General features: G+C 37.7%; 1 protein-coding gene and 1 pseudogene across 1 annotated transcript; one reads left to right on the plus strand and one right to left on the minus strand.

Moving 5' to 3' along the window:
• Positions 1–283: 283 nt before the first annotated feature.
• LOC143538873 (pentatricopeptide repeat-containing protein At5g66631 pseudogene) lies at positions 284–2242 on the plus strand (annotated as a pseudogene).
• A 7961-nt stretch (positions 2243–10203) lies between these two features.
• On the minus strand, positions 10204–18674 carry LOC143538852 (vacuolar lysine transporter YPQ1-like). Its single transcript, XM_077032306.1, has 13 exons — positions 18406–18674; positions 17976–18018; positions 17869–17895; positions 17667–17777; positions 17449–17561; positions 16830–17001; positions 11297–11389; positions 11120–11215; positions 11009–11029; positions 10879–10937; positions 10719–10809; positions 10500–10627; positions 10204–10317 (listed from the first exon to the last, which is right to left on the minus strand). Exons 1-12 carry the CDS (start codon positions 18672–18674, stop codon positions 10526–10528), a joined length of 1197 nt encoding a protein of 398 aa, XP_076888421.1. The 3' UTR covers positions 10204–10317; positions 10500–10525.
• Positions 18675–18905: the final 231 nt, after the last annotated feature.

Here is an 18905-nt window from a genome sequence, read left to right on the forward strand (position 1 = left end):
AAAATTATTAAAACTCAATGTATTTTAAAAGAACAATAATAATATGAGCATATAGTTAATTGTCACATTAGCCATTCCTAATTTGATGGGGTTGTAAGGTGTTTACTAGGCTATTAACAGAAGGTCAGGATTCAAATTTAAAATATTTAGTCGTTACTGATCCTCAACATTACGAACCGGGTAAGTCAATTTTGATGTCGTTACTAAAGAAAGCAGGATTGCACACCAAGTGTTCGACATAAGTCCTATAAACCTCCCGCCTTTATAACTTGTTCAAATCATCATGCCCATACATCACCTGCTCAAATTCTATCGTATTAATATCGCCCCTCATAATTCTCTCGTAAAATTTGCTAATCTTCAAGCTCACAACTTTTCAAATAAGCCTTCGAAAAACGCGGTATCCCTTTACCTGGAACGAGCAACACTCATAGACCGAATCCGTGTTATCCTCCGATCAGATTCCCAGGATTCCCTCGTTTCGGTCTTGAACGATCGTGCTCTAGACTCTTTTGTAGTCACCAATGCGCTTAAATCCGCCCCGTCACCGGACTCAGCGCTTTCGTTAATCAAATCCCTTAAAAAAATCCCAACTTTCAATCATACCCAAAATACCCTTTACGCGTTAGCGAAAGTCCTTGCGAAATCCAAACTAACCGGGAAACTAAAGGCCCTCATATACGGCATAAACTCGAAGAAATTCAAGAATGTTGCTAGCATCGGCTTTATTGTTCAAATGAAGCTATTTGCAGCTGCGGGTGATCTTGATTCCGTTCTTAATGTGTGGCACGAGTGGAAAACATCGCAAAAATCCCCGAATGTTGAGTCGTATAATATTATTATGAACCTATGCGCACAAACGGGTAAGGATTATGAGGCGGTTAAGACTTTTAATAGGATGATTGATGAAGGATTGGCTCCTAATTCAAGAACGTACACTGTGATTATCGAACATTTAGTGAGTTCTCGAAAGTTAGATTCGGCATTGGAAGTGTTCAACATGTTGCCATTGATGGGTGTGAAGCATACGTCAAAGCAGTATTCGGTTTTGGTTAATGCGTTTTGTGGTGATGATCGGTTCGACTTGGTTCAAATTTTGCTTGATAAAATGCAAGCGGATGACGTTTATCCTACTCGAGTAATGCTCTCGTCACTACAGCGTATGCACGATGCGGGATACGTGGAAGAAACGTTGGAATTAATTAAGGAAATGTTGCCTGATAAGAGGATTCAAAATGTAAAATTGTCTTTTGATGATGATGATGTGGAGGATGATGAGGCGGCGACTGATGAGGTGGCGAATGGAGTGAAGTTAAGACCATGGTTTGACCCGACCGTTTTAGCTAGCTCGCTTCGTTTTTGGAGACCAGATGAAGTGTTAGCACTCGAGGATGCAAAGTTTGTTTGGACCACGCGTGTGGTTTCAAAGATGGTTAGGAGCTTCGGGTCTGCCGAGTCAGCATGGGATTTTTACTGTTGGGTTGGTAATCAAGATGGATTCCGCCATGATGTTCATACAATGTCTAAAATGCTTACCAAATCAGCTCGTGAAGGACAGATTAATATAGTCGAACAACTCATATTTGAAATGAAAAGTGAAGGTATTTGGTTGTCATATACTACTGCAAAAATGGTTATTGATTATCTTGGCATTTCAAAGAACGGTGAAGCTGCGTTTAACGTTTTTCAAAACGTTAAAACCCTTTGTGGGACGTTGTCAAAACAACAGCTTTTGTGTCTGTATTCATCTTTTTTGAAAGCATTAGCTAAATGTAAGATGGATTCTAAGATGTTAGATACACTAGACGAGATGATATTATCTGGAACTCTTCCAGATATTCAAATGTTTGGTTCGTTAATGAATCATTTTGCGGCTTCGGGGGATGTTAAAACGCTTCAGAGGCTGTTTGGGATGGTTAAACAGAGTGGTTTGGAACTGGATGGTTATATGTTTAAGGTTTTAATATGTGGTTATTGCGACTCCAATAGAGCTGTTTTGGCATTTAGAGCTTTTGAAGAAATGAAAACGTTTAATGCGAGGGTTGATGGTTCTACAAAGCGGTTGCTTGTAAAGAGTTTGTGGAAAGAAGGGAAGTTTAGGGAGGCTGCTGAGGTGGAAGAAACATGTGCAGAAAGCTATGACGTTTTTAAGGTTAAGCTAGGGGGCGCAGCGCGTGCTGCGGATATACAGAGAGTTTATATGGTTTATTCTGGAAGTTTTCCAACTATTACAGAGAGTTAATCGTGTCAGTGTTAGCGGGTTAGCAGAATGAAGGATTTCAAGTTGACGGGTTTAGTAGATGTACTCGAACACAACGTTGCCATATGTTTACTTGTGTCAAAGACATCAAAACTAACCCAGACACACTTAAATTCGCGTTGTTTTTTAGGTCAATTTGTTTAATGTCCATTTGTGAAAACGAGTAATATCTGGCGACTTGTTAGCAATTTTAACAACCAATCAGTCGATACCACACAATAATTAGCTGACGAAGAGGATCTACACAATAACGTTGACAACGACTAAAAACTCCAAACAACGCCAATATGACGCTTAGAAATTCTTTGTTTTATGCTTTTAAGCTTAGAATGTATTGCAATTTCTCTTTTACTTTTCTTAATTTCCAAAATAAAAGAAAATACAAGAACTACAAACAGTTTGAACTCAATTTCGTTTCACTCGGTTTGGATATTTTTTCTAGAAACCGGTTTCAAAGTGAAGTGGTTTGGCCCCAGCTCGGTTTTGACTTACAAACCAGTTTTAAAACTCATCCGGGTTGGCCCAAACTCCGGTTTGTGCACCTCTACCAAGAAAGAATCAGTATGATAGATTCATCTTGATTCATATTGTAGACGGTTCCTTCTTACGTGATACAAGCCGATTTGAGATGGCTAATTTTTCAAGGAAAGTAGATCAGAAAGACTAGACTTGGGAACAATTTTATGTATTTTTTCCTTACAATACATTTAGGAGCTAACTTGCTTAAAAAATTAACCAAAAGAATTGCAGAACTAAAAATATGAAATATCAGCAGGGAAAGAAGGATCCGTATATGTTTTTAAACAACTCAAAAGTGGAAAAGTAGAGGTGGGCATAAAACCCGTTTCCGGAGCCGACCCTGAACCGGACCTTGCTCTACCACCACGGGTACGAACCAGGTTTCAGTTTCTCCCCGAAACCGTACCTGGACTTGGAACTGACCCGGACCCACTCTACCCGGTCAAAACCCAATAAGAACTCGGCAAACCGGTCAAAACCCGATAAAAACCCCGACTATATCTGGAACAGGTTCCTATCCGACCCGTTTTCTGACTTTCGTTCATCAGACCCGGTACCAACCCGGTTCCCCCGTTTGCCCACCTCTACTAGGGGTGTTCTTCGGGTTTTGGGTTTTTCGGGTCGGGTTATTCGGGTTTCAAAGTTTTAAGTCCAGACCCGAAACCCAACACAAATCTCTCACAGTTTCTTCGGGTTCGAGTTTTTTCGGATTGGGTTAATCAGGGTTTCGAGTATCCTAGAAAAAAAAACTGGATTGCTAAATTTAAATGTAGCATATTCTTCTTTGCTAGTAAAGTAAATAAACCAATAACAAAACAAAATAAACAGATAAAACATCATAAAAAGAGTCAATTTGAGTAAGAGTTTTTTCAGGTTGGGTTTCGGGTAAAAGTGACAGTCCGAACCTCTATGCAAAATAGTCACTGTTTCTTAATTTGAACACTTCAGTTAATGGCCCAAATTAATAATCTTATGATTATCTAGGTGAAATATTTGTGTAGCCCATTATAACCCTTGTAACTTGTAAGTTGCAACTAAGTTACAATTTCAAGTTTGACTCGAAAATAACTATTTTATTAATTTATGTCCAGTTTATTCGTGCCCTGTTAGAATCGGCTTGAATCAGTTCGAAACCGGTTTGGGTATACAAACTGGTGGTCTGATTGATTTGAAACCTGTTTGAGGAGAACCGGTCAGGTTACGAACCGGATTAGGTGATGAGAGGGGTACTAATATGTATAGTTTGGGTCCGGTTGGAATCGGTTTGGCCAGAGCAGGATTTGAGAATTCACGTGCCCCGGTCGAGCCGGAAATAATATGCCCATTAAGTCTTAACGTATTGAATAACGTAAACACATATTTTTATACGTCGATTAAATTTATGGTAATAAACATAACAGTTAGCAAAATCATAATATTAGATTGAGTTTTGACATACTGAAGATGCTAATAGCTAATTGATAATTTGTGAAGCTCTCCCTAGCATTCTTGATAGCAAACTGGTGAATAACTTTCGCAGTTTATGCTCTTTAATATTCCGTTTTCGATAGCTACCATTGCCAACACGCTAAGTATTTCTTGGGGCATCGTGGATCGTATATAAGATTTCAGTAACTATAATTTCAAAAAACTCCTTTCTGCAGATACTACCGTGACTGCTGGTGTTCAAAGTTGACTTTGTTGTTATCCTGCTAGCTATTCGTTTCTTTTTTTTTATTTAACTTATATTGATCAATTAGAAGTAATAGGCCTTTTTCAATTTATACTTGGCAAGTCTTTGGGTAATCTAAAGAGGAGGTCTAAAATGTGTTTAAGTATTATAAAAATAGTGAGATTATAAGTATTCGGGTACTCTCTCTCTCTTTCTATATATATATATATAACATCAAAAATTTTTAAAAATTTTAGTGCCCTCCAAAAAAACATGTCCTGATCGGGCGCCCATATAACACATCCTTAAAGCCATGGCTGAGTTTGGCTGACACCGGTTTTATGTACACCTCTAATATTAACCATAACCATTATTCATCACATAATAAATACATATATTAAACAAAAAAGTATCATGGTTATATAAATAATAGTTTCGCTAGTCTAATCAAACTTGGTTTATGGGCTTAAAAAAGAAAAACTAAACTCTTTCATAAACTTTTTTCCCTTTTGTTTTTGATGATCTGAAAATACTCTTTCGTTACATAGTTTTCCGTGAGTCATGAACAAGTAACCACTAGCCACAAGCTAATATAAAGTACAGAAAAAAAGATCATCAATTAGTTCAACACCAACTGCTATAATATTCTACTTTTAGCCATTAAAACAACCGAACGCAAACATGAACTACATGCCAAGAACATTGTTAGACGTTTGATCTATTTGTTTGACACAACAACAAAGCAACAAGCATTGCAATCTTCATCCGCAAGTAACCCCTCTTCTTAAGCAAAAACAACTTGGTCTTCTTAATCAAGGTTCTATTGTCAGGCGTTAACGGGTAACTTCTGAGGTATAACTGTCTGGCTCAAATCAAATCAGCGTTGCATGGTGACGCCATTGGCTGCTCATGTCCATCAGCCATCAGATTCTTCAAGAAGAGTTTATCTGCTTCATACAACTTGTATGTGTTTTCCACGTGCATGGTGATCGATCTCGGTGATTCGACCTAGAAGAAGGTTAAGGATTGATCTGGTTATCTTTTGTTTTGTGCATTATGAAACAGGAATAGGTTAGGTTTTTATAGCAGGTTGTAAGTCGGTAAAAAAAATAATTTAGTTGGGGGGGTTCTGTATAATGACTAGATTACCCTTGATTAACACAAGAAAAGATAAAGATAATGGATGATCATAGGGGTAAATGGGTAACTAATGAAAGAATGATGAGGCACGAATATAGGGTTTGGATGCAGTTTCCTTTCAAATTTCGAGTTTATACTAGGAAAATATATTTTGAAATCAAAGATTTATTATTATACTTTATCGTATTTTTATCCGATTCACTAATAAAGTAAATATATTTTTATACCAAATTTATATCAAACTTTAAATTTGAAGCTGCTTTGAATATAAAGAAAGACCAACGACTTTAGATCGTCAATCACCTTAACATGCAACTCTTGTTGGAGAAAACAGTTTCTTTCCGAATTTTCCAAATATAACTATACAATGAATTAAATTAAGTATAATCCCTACCTTAAGCAATCACTCGAGAATGAGAACAAAAAAGGATCAGCAACTCGTTGTATGGCTTTGCTTTATAAGATGATTGGACATTAGCAGGGCTTCGGAACCTCGTTTCTTGTACAAACTCCGAGAAAACAAGCTGTCGAAAAGCCGGAAAGCTTAGGGCACGGAAATCTAGGTTAAGTGTGTGTAAAGACAGTGTTTTAGGGATGATTTGGTTCAAACCCATAGCTGCCCTATTTAGCCATGTCAAAGCACGTGGCTTGTACAATCATGCCACGTGTTGACACGTAGTTGAACACGTGTATCAAATTACTTAGCGTGGTTTCGCGTAGCGCGAAGGACGACTTCATGCAACGCGAAACATCCTTATCTCGGTTTTTGTTCCAGCTATTCGCGTAGCGCGAAATAGATCACCTGTCAGCTTCGCGTAGCGCGAAGAATTAAAAATTCAGAATTTTCATTTTTGACCTCTATCTTTTAGAATTGACATTTTTAGCCCAAACTTAGATGGGGTATTTTCATGGTGTTACAATCCTTACATGCCACTCACTGTAGTAAAACGATGAAGAATCTTAAGTTTGGGGATTTTGGAAAGGTTCGACTTACAAACGATGATATTCTAAAGGTTACGAGTTTGGGAGATGTTGATTTGATAACTTCAGCAGGTACTTCCTGGACTTTGAAAGACGTGAGGGTTATTTCAAGTTTGAAGAAAAGTTTGATTTTAGTCGGGCAGGTAGATGACTAGGGGCATAATGTTAGGTTCGGGAATGGGTAGTGGAAGGTAGTAAAAGGGAATCCCGTGTTGGCAATAGCAAGAAAAGAGATCGTTATATATGGCCGATGTATCACTGGGAGAAGATGATCCAGTTCCGATAAAAGATAAAGTCCGGTTCACAGAATCTCGTGGGCAGAAAAAGGTTCATTTTACAAGTAATAAACCCAAAGCCATAGCGAAGATTCAAGATGAACGAGCTAGGAAGTTAAATCGGTCGGAGGACATCGTGGCAGTGGGAGCACAGGTCGTGTTTCAGTTACGGCTCTAGTTCGACAGTGGATTAAGAAAACCAGTATTCCAGCTGAAAAAGTCTTTCCAATAGATTACTTGCTGAATATGGAGAGTATTTGTTTTCAGAATATCTCAGGATCCGTCAATTCGTTACAGTGAGAGCCGGTAGGGACAGAGAACGATTCAGGGACAGTTTTTGCCATGATTGATGTGTTGGAGCTTTAGGGAGCTTCAACGGGCCATCAGGTTAGTTGATGAGAGGCGGTGACGACTAGAAGAAGTTTAATATTCAAATTACAAAAGTACTCAGGAGCGCAAACGAGTATTCAAGGGCTTTGAGTGGAAGATTGTTGGGTTCATAAGCTTTGTTTGGCCCGTTTTATGCAATAAAGTTAAAAGAGGAGACGGGTGCGGATAACAGGCCCAACCCTAGCCCGGTTTAGATTTCTTGGTTAGTAAGAGCAAACCCAAGACTAGTCTCCCTCCCTCTCTCTCTCTCTCTCTCTATATATATATATATATATATATATATATGATGTTATATACTTGTAATCATTTGTCACTCAATAAAAATACCTAGTTGTCACCCGTGGACGTAGATCATTTTAAAACGAACCGTGTTCATTTATTTCTTTCATGTTTGTGTTCAGTTTGCGTGTGTTTAAACCTAACTAATATAAATTCTGAATCAGAATAATATTAATATATGGGATAAATTCACTAAGTATGATATAAACTAAAGGAAAGTATAAATTCACAGATAATTCAAAGCTAAATAAACATTAATCTAAGTATATTATTAAAGAAATAAATATTTTGGATAAATGGCCTCTTTTGATTGGTCAATCCCTATTACTTCCATATATATATTAAGCATTTTTAGATTTTCTTTATAATTAAATAATTCAAAAAGAAATTAAAATACATATCAATTTTTATTTATTGATAATTGACTTCTTATTATTACTAATAGATTTAGCTTGTAACTTATTTCCTATGATACATTGTTTTTTTCTAAATTAATTTTTTTAAGGAAACCTTTTGATTACGTACATTTGAATTGTACATGTTGTCTTCATTTTTTTTAATTAAGTTAAAAAATCACGAAACATACTTTTCATTTTTACTATATCTATTGAAATTCATTTTAAAATAATTTCATAACATTTTATAGGCTCCATCATGTTATAAATGCAATACACTCATTTAAACATTAATTCGTTTTGAATCATATGTTTTGTGATAATCCATTAGGTTTATCAAAACAATCCCAATATCCAGGTACATTATGTTGTTCCATTCATTTTGTAATGTATTCGTTAAAATTTTTTTTAAAGATTTGTGATTTGTTTATAATTTTGTAAATTATAAGTGTAAATTAAAGTTACCACTTATATAATTTAAATAGTTTAACCCATGTAAGTAGAAAAAAATTACTTAAGGTCTTAAGTATAGATTTAATGGTTCCTTGACTCTTTCAATGTGGTCATCATATTTTGAGTAAAAGTGTCAATTTCAGCCCGTTTACGAACGTCCGATTTTGGTAACATGTTGATGAGCCAAAATAAAATATCTATTACTATTACTGTTTTTAAATCCGCCAAAATTGGCTCATTCAATTTTAGGTTGGGTTGGGTCATGTAGGTTACTTCGGTTACGAGCCTGCTTTGGTTTCATGCACATCTGCCAAAATCAAAATCGTTCCATTCATAAGTAAATCAATTAGAAAACTAAAATACTATCTTATGTTCATTTATATTTTTTTATTTTGTTTTTTGCAGCATGCTTTTATATGGTCAAGTTAATCACTTGTGATAACGTCAACATTCGACTATTATTTTAATAGAAATATCAAGGTATTAGGTTACATTTTGTTGTAGATGACGGTCTTTACCCGTCCTTAATACATTTTAACGCTTAATTCCGAAATCAAAACTTTGGTTGTTTTTGTTAACCTGTAATAAATAAAAGTGTAACATAAGATATAATAATGCCACCAACTTAAATCCAACTAAATTATTATGTTTATTTAAGTGAATGTGGTGAATACTAACTATTAAAATTTTAAAGTACATGGTTTAGATATTTCTATTTAAGTTATGAATTTTTAGAAATACATTATGTTCTACAGATTCTAACACCGCATTAGTTTATTTTCCTCGATACAATCGACAACATTTTTTAGGTCCATTATAAATACTTAGCCAATACGTCTAAATCCAATTACATTATAATTTCATCAAGTACATGTATCTTTACCTATTAACCAATTTCTAAACACTCCGTTAAGTGTTCCGGTCGGTGGAGCGACTGAAAAATTTCAAAGGTTTTTCCTGAAAATTCACTTTGATTCTCTATCAACCAATAATGTGGGACCATTAACATGGTTAAAGCTAAACTGTTTGTCTAGAAATGTCTGCGATTGAGTAAATAGCTCTAAGAATGAATGGATTGGACCGAGTTGGAAAATGACGCTTTATGCCCACTTATTACGGATAACGCTTGCATCCTCTGTATTACCGCGACCCCTTTGCGCAATTCTTTTGAATTTCTAATATTTATGTACTTGCTCATGATCATTATTTAAATGGATCGATTTTGTTGGAACTTATATAACGTGTACGTATTTTTCGACATGATGCTTCGCAAGAACGACCTACATGATACGTTTCAGTTATCTTTTTGACAATAAAATTTCTTATGTTAAGTCCTTAAGTTTTATATTATAGGGTTGTTTGGGATTCCTTATTTTTTACTCCTTATGACTTATAACTTATTAAAAAGTTAAAAAGATGTTTGAGCTTGCTTAATATGCGAGAGAAAAGTTTAATAAGTCTCAAGATTGTAACTTATAACTTTTACATAAGTCATAAGAAGGTAAACATAAGGAATCCCAAACACTGCCTATGTGTTTGCAGTATTAGTTACAATATTTATTTGTGAAATATATATGTTTTTAAATGTTTTTTCATGTTTCAATGATTTTACATTACATTTAGTGTATTTAAGTTACATACGTAATAAAAATCATGTTGTCGTCCCAAAAAATATACTACAAATTATTGTCATTTAAAATTATATATGTATGTCAGACGATTTCTATATTTCCACCTGTCGTTCACGGGTCAATAACCTAGTTTATAAATAAAGCAAAGAAGTTCTTCACATGTGAATTTACCGTAAGTTTTAACCACAAGAATGCCACATGTGAATTTACATAAAGTTTTAACCACAAGAACGCCACCTACAAGTTTACATTTTAACCACAAGAACGTCACCTACAACAGTGAGGCAATGATGGCAGATGATGGAGTGACGAGAAAGCTTAATACTATGTTAACGTGGATCAACTATTTCAAATTAACAAAGAACCAAATGTAATAGATTAGCCATTGAAAGAGTTTTGATAATAACTGACGGTTGATATATACATACCCAATAAATAAGTGAAGAACTCGAAAACGATATAAGTTATACTTCCTAAGAGTTCCCAGCCAACTTGTTTTGTTACAAGCAAGTGCTAATGGAATACCTGAAGAAACAAGGCTCTTGTTACATTCAAGACACTTGGTTTTTGTTGGCTTCTGAATAGTCACCATAGTATTCGACATCATCGGTTCTCCTTCGCATGTATCTATAGTACACATACTGCATAATTATCTGTACAAATTACATCCGTTAAGGTCAAGCCGTGATTGGTAAGCATTAATGGTTAGTCTTTAGTCCAATGCAGTAAATGAGAAAAGGATACAAATAAATCAAGTGCCACACACACAGCCGCGTCAAGTAGCCAAGGCAAGTTGGCTTTAATCTTTGACCATTCTGTACTTCTTACAAGTATGCTGCACTCAAATATATAGCCCGTCAGTACACGCGACGAGAGAGAGAAAGATGTGCATTAGAGAGAGGACCTTCCGACATAAGTAGCATTCGCAATAAGAGCGAAGATGAACATGAGTGGATTCAGACCCTGAAGGTAAATTTTGAGAAGTTAGAAATTTTTTAACAGATGCAATATAATTAGCCTCTACATGACCTCACCTCAACGCTGCCCCGTTTAATCTGTCAGTAAAAAAACAAAAACAGAAACGAAAAACAGTCACTTTAAGATTGATCAGATAACAATCGAGATTTTTAAGAAGCGCGGCTTACATTCAATACAATTTGAGGAATTCGACCGCCCATATAAATAGCTGCCATCATCCAACCTAACCACTGCCCATACACAGTGCTACTTCCACCACCCTCCTGCAAAACTAACTAATTAAGCAACACATTTTCTTGATTTATTTTGAAGAAAATGATTGGTTCAATTAGCAGAATTCATACTTGTAGCAACTTCCTGCCAACATAAACTTGCATCAAAGCCTTCGTATGCGAAGGCAAGTTCAACGAGGTCGCCAAGAACGCTCCGTAACCCGCCTGCCACATTTCAAAAACATAAAAGTTTTAGATTTTTTTTACACTAATATATATTTTCTTGACTTTTAAGTCTATAATTGATTAGGAGTTGATCCAAGAGCTGAAAGACTCTTTCTTATTTAGACAAGCTAGACAGAAGGAAATATGACAGAAACAACACAAATTTAAAAAGAGCATTACTTGGGCAACAAGAGGAGTTATGGGGCCCACAAACAACGGAAAGAAATATCTCAATGAGCCAGATTATGTGGCAAAGGATGTGAAGTATTATGTGCCACGTGTATATAGTTAGCTTAGTTGTTAATCTTAGCCAACCGATTATTATGTGTATTAGGAATAGATTATGTTTAGTTATTTAGAGATAATCATTGTATTTATTGTATATATCTTTTCCTTATTTATTGGTTGTATTCTTCCCTATATATAGGGTGATTATTTTCTTAATAAAGATCATCGAAGATTTCAACCATATTTGCTTTCATGGTATCAGAGCCTTCTCCTTAATTTTTTTCCGATCACACCCTTCCCGGATACGTCCGGCCATCGTCATCATGACGAAAACCGACTCCGCTGAATCATCGACCACCAAACCCGAACCCCTTCATCCTGCCTACTCCGTATCGAATATTCAATCCAAGATCCGGACTTTGGACGGAATCAAGGTTACTTATTCGGCATGGGTCCGGCTGTTTCGCCTTCATGCTGTTGCATATAAGGTATCCCACCACATCGATGATTCAGCCCCTCCAGCCGAAACCTCACCCGAATACGCCCAATGGAAAGAACTCGATGCATTGGTTCTTCAATGGATTTACAGCACCGTTTCGGATGATCTTCTGAAACGCCTTATCAATACGACTGTAGCTCGGGCGGCTTGGACAAAGCTCGAAAAGATTTTCTTGAGCAACAAAAAGGCTCGCGCAGCGGCGCTCGAGACAAAGTTTTGCACTCTCACACTGGCAGCCTGTTCATCTGTTGAAGACTACTGTCAACAGCTGTCAGATTTAGCAAACCAACTGGCCGATGTTGATCAGCCCGTTTCTGACTCCCGACTCGTTCTTCAGCTTGTTCGCAGTCTTCCGGTCGAATATAACACCACTGCATCTCTGATTAATCAGCAGGGTGTTGATTGGGACCAAGCTATCACCATGCTTCAGGACGAAGTTATTCGGATCGAGGCTCATAAAGGATCTCAGAACACTGTTTTGGCTGCTACTGCAGCAACACCCTCTGCCGGCTCCATTCACCAACCAACAGACGCCTCCTACTCCTCCAACAATCGACGTGGCAACAGAGGCAGAGGCGGGGCTTCAAACCGTCGGGGCAGAGGCAGGGGTCGCTTTCAGCAGCAGCAGCCCTGGAATGCATATCAGGGACAGCAGCCTACGTTTCCTCCGTGGGCTTGGTGGACACCTCCACCATGTCCGTACCCGACCCAGCAGTAGCAGTGGTCTGCCAACAAGCAGCCTGACCCTCCCTCGGCTCCCCAGGGTCAATTCACAGGGTTTACCTCGGCTGCCGGGTACTCTCCGGCTTAGTTCACCCCACCCGGCTTCAACCAGCCCGTGTATAACCCTCTCTGCCCAACAGATTTAAGCGCAGCAATGGCTAATCTGCAGGTTAACTCTCTTAATATGGCCTGGAACGCAGATGTTATGGATACAGGAGCCGAGACCCACGTCACTAAAGACCAAGGTAAAATTGTTATCCCTGACTCTAATCCTGTGTGTCGTAATATATTGGAAGGTAATGGTATGTTTTTACCAATTAACGGATCAGGTACGGGCTTCCACTCTTTACCAAACCGAACTTACATCCTCCCACATATCCTTTATAGCCCTCAAATAATTAAAAATATTATTTCCATTAGACGTTTTACTCGTGATAATCAAGTGTCTGTCGAATTTGACCCGTTTGGTTTTTCTTTGAAGGACCTCAAAACTAAGAAGACACTATCTCGCCACAATAGTACCGGGAATCTTTATACATTCACGCCGCCTCAAGCCGCCTTTATCGCTTCTCACCACCTACCTTGGCATGATCGTTTAGGACATCCCGGGGCGCAAGTTTTAGATATTTTGAATCACAAGTTTAATTTTCGATGTAATAAAAGTTACAATCTTTGCAATTCCTGTCAACTTTCAAATAATAAAAGATTGCCTTTTTATTCATCTAATACATTTACTTTTGCACCGTTTGATATTATTCATTGCGATTTATGGACTTCGCCAATCACGAGTACAACAGGATATAAGTATTATATGGTGCTAATTGACAATTTTTCACATTTTGTGTGGGTTTACCCCCTAAAATACAAATCCGAAACCTTCCAAACTTTTGCCCGATTTCATCAATTAATCTTTACACAATTTAACCGCAAAATAAAAACCTTTCAATGCGACTTAGGGGGTGAATTTGACAATTTATTATTTAAAATGTTTGCCCAGCAAAACGGTTTGCTTTTCCGGTTTTCTTGCCCTCAAACATCCTCTCAAAATGGAAGGGCAAAACGTATTATTCGACGCCTAAATGACATTATTCGTGCTCTGTTAATTCATGCGAATCTCCTTCCTTTATTTTGGGTTGAAGCCCTACACACAGCCACTTATCTTCATAATATATTACCAACCAAACGCCTAAATTTCTATACACCCACCTTTGCCCTTTATCTTCGTCACCCAGATTACGAACACTTACGTGTGTTCGGATGTGCATGTTACCCTAACACATCCGCTACCCAGCCTCACAAACTTCACCATCGGTCTATCCGATGTATTTTCCTTGGTTACCCACCCGACTTTCGTGGTTACCGCTGCTTTGACCCCACCACAGGCAAGGTTCACATCTCCCGCCATGTGACTTTTGATGAGCACGTGTTCCCGTTTACACTCCCTAATCCTCCTACCTCTTACAATTTTTTGGAGGACCCCACCCCACCAGGTTTTACCGTTTATAGGCCCATTACTCAGCCCACTTCTAACCCGGTCACGGCCCCATACACATTCACATACTCGCGTCGTCCTCGTCCTGCCCCACCATCGACGACCCAATCTACCGGCCCATCCATACCACCACCTGCCCCCACACCTATTCCGGCCCAAGCCCAGCCTACCCAACCACTCCAGCCCACCGTTCCAATTCTTAACCAACACCCCATAACCACTCGTTCCAAAGCTCGCTCCAATCCTTCGGCCATACATAACACTCTTTCCCTTTCTCTGATTCCTACCTCTTATGCCAAAGCTCTAACTGATCCTAATTGGTTGCATTCCATGCAAACCGAGTATACGGCACTACAGGATAATGAGACATGGGAGCTTGTTCCCCGTCCACATGATCGTCCCGTGATACGTTGCATGTGGCTTTTTCGGCATAAATTTAAATCAGATGGCTCATTGGAACGTTATAAGGCTAGGTTGGTGGTTAATGGAAATTCACAAACAGTTGGTGTAGATTGTGACGAGACATTTAGTCTTGTGGTCAAACCGGCCACTATTCGCACGGTTTTGTCTCTTGCTGTGTCACGGGCTTGGTCTATTCATCAACTAGATGTCAAGAATGCTTTTTTGCATGGGGAACTACATGAGAGGGTATTTATGCATCAACCACCGGGTTTTTATGATAAACGCTACCCTAACCACGTGTGTCGTTTGAAGAAATCATTGTACGGTCTTAAACAGGCACCAAGGGCATGGTACACTCGTTTTGCTAATTTTATTACCTCAAAGGGGTTTCGTAGCAGCACATGTGATCAGTCTTTATTTGTTTATCAACAAGACCCGTCTAATATTGCCTACTTATTATTATATGTTGATGATATAGTTCTCACAGCCTCTAATGACCGTCTGTTAAACAACATTATTGATACACTCTCGAGGGAATTTGCCATGACTGATTTGGGCCGTTTACATCATTTTTTGGGAATTAAGGTTACTCAGCAGAAGAACGGTATTTTCTTGTCACAGACTCAATATGCCAAGGACATCATCGCCCGTGCTTCCATGTCCTCGTGCAAACCATGCTCAACCCCGGGTAATCTTTCATCTAAATTAAATGCTACAGATGGAGATGTATTCTCGGATCCGACATTATATCGGAGTTTGGCGGGTGCATTGCAATATTTAACTTTTACTCGTCCAGATTTGTCTTATGCAGTTCAACAGGTGTGTCTCTTCATGCATGAGCCCCGAGATCCTCACTTTGTTTTTATGAAACGTATCATCCGTTATTTACAAGGCACGGTCGATTATGGTATAAGGATCATGTAATCCGCGTCACATGACTTAATTGCTTATTCCGATGCTGATTGGGGCGGTTGCCCAGATTCGAGACGCTCCACCTCGGGTTATTGTGTTTTTCTCGGTGACAACCTCGTATCATGGTCTGCTAAACGACAGCCTACTGTCTCGCGATCTAGTGCTGAAGCTGAGTATAGGGGAGTTGCAAATGCCGTTGCAGAAACAACTTGGATTCGGAATCTACTACATGAACTTCACACTCCCTTAACGCGCGCATCAGTTGTTTTTTGTGACAATGTTTCAGCGGTCTATTTGTCCAATAACCCGGTTCAACATCAAAGGACAAAACACATCGAGATCGACATACACTTCGTGCGAGAAAAGGTGCGTCTTGGGCACATTAAAGTTTTTCATGTGCCATCTTCTATGCAGTATGCGGATATATTTACAAAGGGATTATCTCGTGAACAATTCCAATCATTTCGGTCCAGCTTGAGCGTCTGTCCTCCGCCCGCTCAAACTGAGGGGGTGTCTTAGCCAACCGATTATTATGTATATTAGGAATAGATTATGTTTAGTTATTTAGAGATAATCATTGTATTTATTGTATATATCTTTTCCTTATTTATTGGTTGTATTCTTCCCTATATATAGGGTGATTATTTTCTTAATAAAGATCATCGAAGATTTCAACCATATTTGCTTTCAGTTAATACTTAATTAATATCATAGTGATTAGCTAATCATTGTATACCGTAGGGCTTATCATGTTCAGTTCGGTTTAAAAACAACCTCTCACGAGTACAAAGGCCATGGGCGATTTGGTCCAACTGTCATATGTGAATTCGATCAATTAAGGTGATTTCATCGCTATTCTTAAATTTTAGTTATTTTCAATTATATCATTTTCTTAGCTTCAAGCGTGTATATCACATCACTAGTTGTCTTAAATTACAAGTTTATTTTGTCATTACTTCCAATATTTACATGATAGGTTGTAATTTCGAAAATTTGGCAACTCGCATAAAAGGGATCCTCACGTGAAATTGAGAAATTATTTTTGTTTTTATTTGCGCTTCCCGTATGCTTTTTGCGCTTAGCCTTTTCTATATAAGGATACAAACAACAAGTGAGCCAAAAAAACACGAAAACAAACAAATTAAAAGACACCATCAAATTAAAACGTATAAAAACGAACTTACAGAGCGTGGGATAGGCTTTGGTTGGGTCGCTGGCTTGGGTATTTGAACAGCTGACTCATCTTCTGAAGATGAATCATCCTCAACCACCATTGCAGAAGCTGGACCGCTTCTTGGTGTCCACAGATAAGACCGATTCGGAGGAGTTGCACTTCCAGCCATTGATCTTGCTGACCTGTAAACAGACAGACCTCACATTCAATTCTTTCATCCAATGTTTTCAAACCCGAGAGTGAGGACCGGTGTTTATAAATAATATATATATATATATATATATAAAGAAGAAATTTGATGTTTATTTATGTTTTATGTATTGTCTTTTAAATATATATGATTTATGTTTGATCAATAAAGACATTAATAAAGCTTGGTTGATTCGCTCATGGAGTAATTACTAAAGCTTTTATCTTGGAAATGACCAAAGTTTGAATCCCGGTATGCGCATTTCAATATGGAGTTAATGAAAAAATAGGTTTCACCTGTTCACCTGCCGGGTCCGGGCCGACAGCCAACCGCAAAACCCGGTCGGGTTTTTAGTTAACGGCCCAAATACCCTGACCAACCCGGTATAGGTAAAGAAATAAACATAAACATGAGCATAAACATAAACATAAATACATACGTAAAGAAATAGTCCTGTCTAGGAGACGTTGATCGGATCGCATAACCTCTTGAACTTAAACCGCGCGGTTCCTCAAAACTATGCGGTCTAAGAGGTCTCTTGACTTCTTCCACCTAAAAAACTCATAAATTTTGGTTCAATTTAATATGTAAAAAAAGAAGATACATATGGTGAATTGGTGGAGTTATTAGTTATTAGTTATAGATTATAGTGCTAACCTCTGTGTTGGCATTAGCATTAGCATCAGCTTTCCTAGACTTGAACCATGTGTAGATGTGATCATAATACAAGCTTTGCAACACTAAGATTATCGTACTTATAGTGTAAAGCTGTGTTTAAACATGAATTATACTCCATGATTAACGTTTAAAACATGCTACAAAACTCATTCAAAAGGGTATTAATTAATTTAAATATTACCGCAGCTGTGTAATACTGAGTCGGCAACTGCAACCACAAGAATAACAACGTTCAAAGTTTATACAAACCGTAAGAAATTGCAAACAAGACATTAATTAAAGGTTTACCGTTGCGGGTTCAAGAAGACACCCAACAAGATTAAAGATATCCCTGCAAAACATCAAAATAACCAAAATAATAATAATAATAATATATTCAAAATAACATCAAAATTTTCTAGTACACAATAATAATAATAATAATAATAATAATAATAATAATAATAAAATAAAAATATTATTATTATTATTATTATTATGTACAAAATTTGTAGTACAAAATAACCAAAATCATAATAATAATAATGACAAAATATAACAAACTTCATTAGGCATTAATATAAACACCGGCAAAGCTTGACTATGGGGCGGACTGAATACATATAAATATTTTTGAACGAAAAACGCTTAAGTTTACACTATTGAGAGAAAAAGAAAAGACGGGTGGGGCCCGGGTCTCTTAGAAGCTTCGCCCTTGAACGTAAACATTAACACCTACCCCGCAATCCAAGTGAGGAGGAGCAAAAGCGAAACGCCGTGGCTGGATTTAGTGCGAAAGTTGGTGATGATTTGCGGGATTTCAGCAACACCCCAACACACAAGACTCGCGATTCCTAACCCGAATGATATTTCATCACTGAGGTTGCACAAACAGTCCTTGAAGTACTTGTCAACCCACCCGATACATGGTTTGCTTTGTTTCACACAGTATGATGTTGAGCTAGAGCTAATGCTTTCGGTGTTAGTGTTCATGAACAGCAGCTTCATCTCTTTGATGGTGGTTTGGTTGGTGTTTGACCCGGATCCGAAAGCAGGTTGTGGTATGGGATTTTGTGTATGTGTGTGTATATTATATGTGTGTGTGTATATATAGAGCCGGGAAAGAAGGAAGATATAGATAAAGATATAGGAGAGTAGTTGCACTTGCAGTACTGGTTAGTTTTACGAAGGGGAGTGAAATTACGAAAATAGCCTTATGTGAAATTGAATATGCGGTGG

This window comes from Bidens hawaiensis, unplaced genomic scaffold (genome assembly GCF_021521415.1).
Source record: "Bidens hawaiensis isolate Kalapana, Puna unplaced genomic scaffold, B.hawaiensis_p1.1 tig00011744_1, whole genome shotgun sequence".
NCBI lineage: Eukaryota > Viridiplantae > Streptophyta > Magnoliopsida > Asterales > Asteraceae > Bidens > Bidens hawaiensis.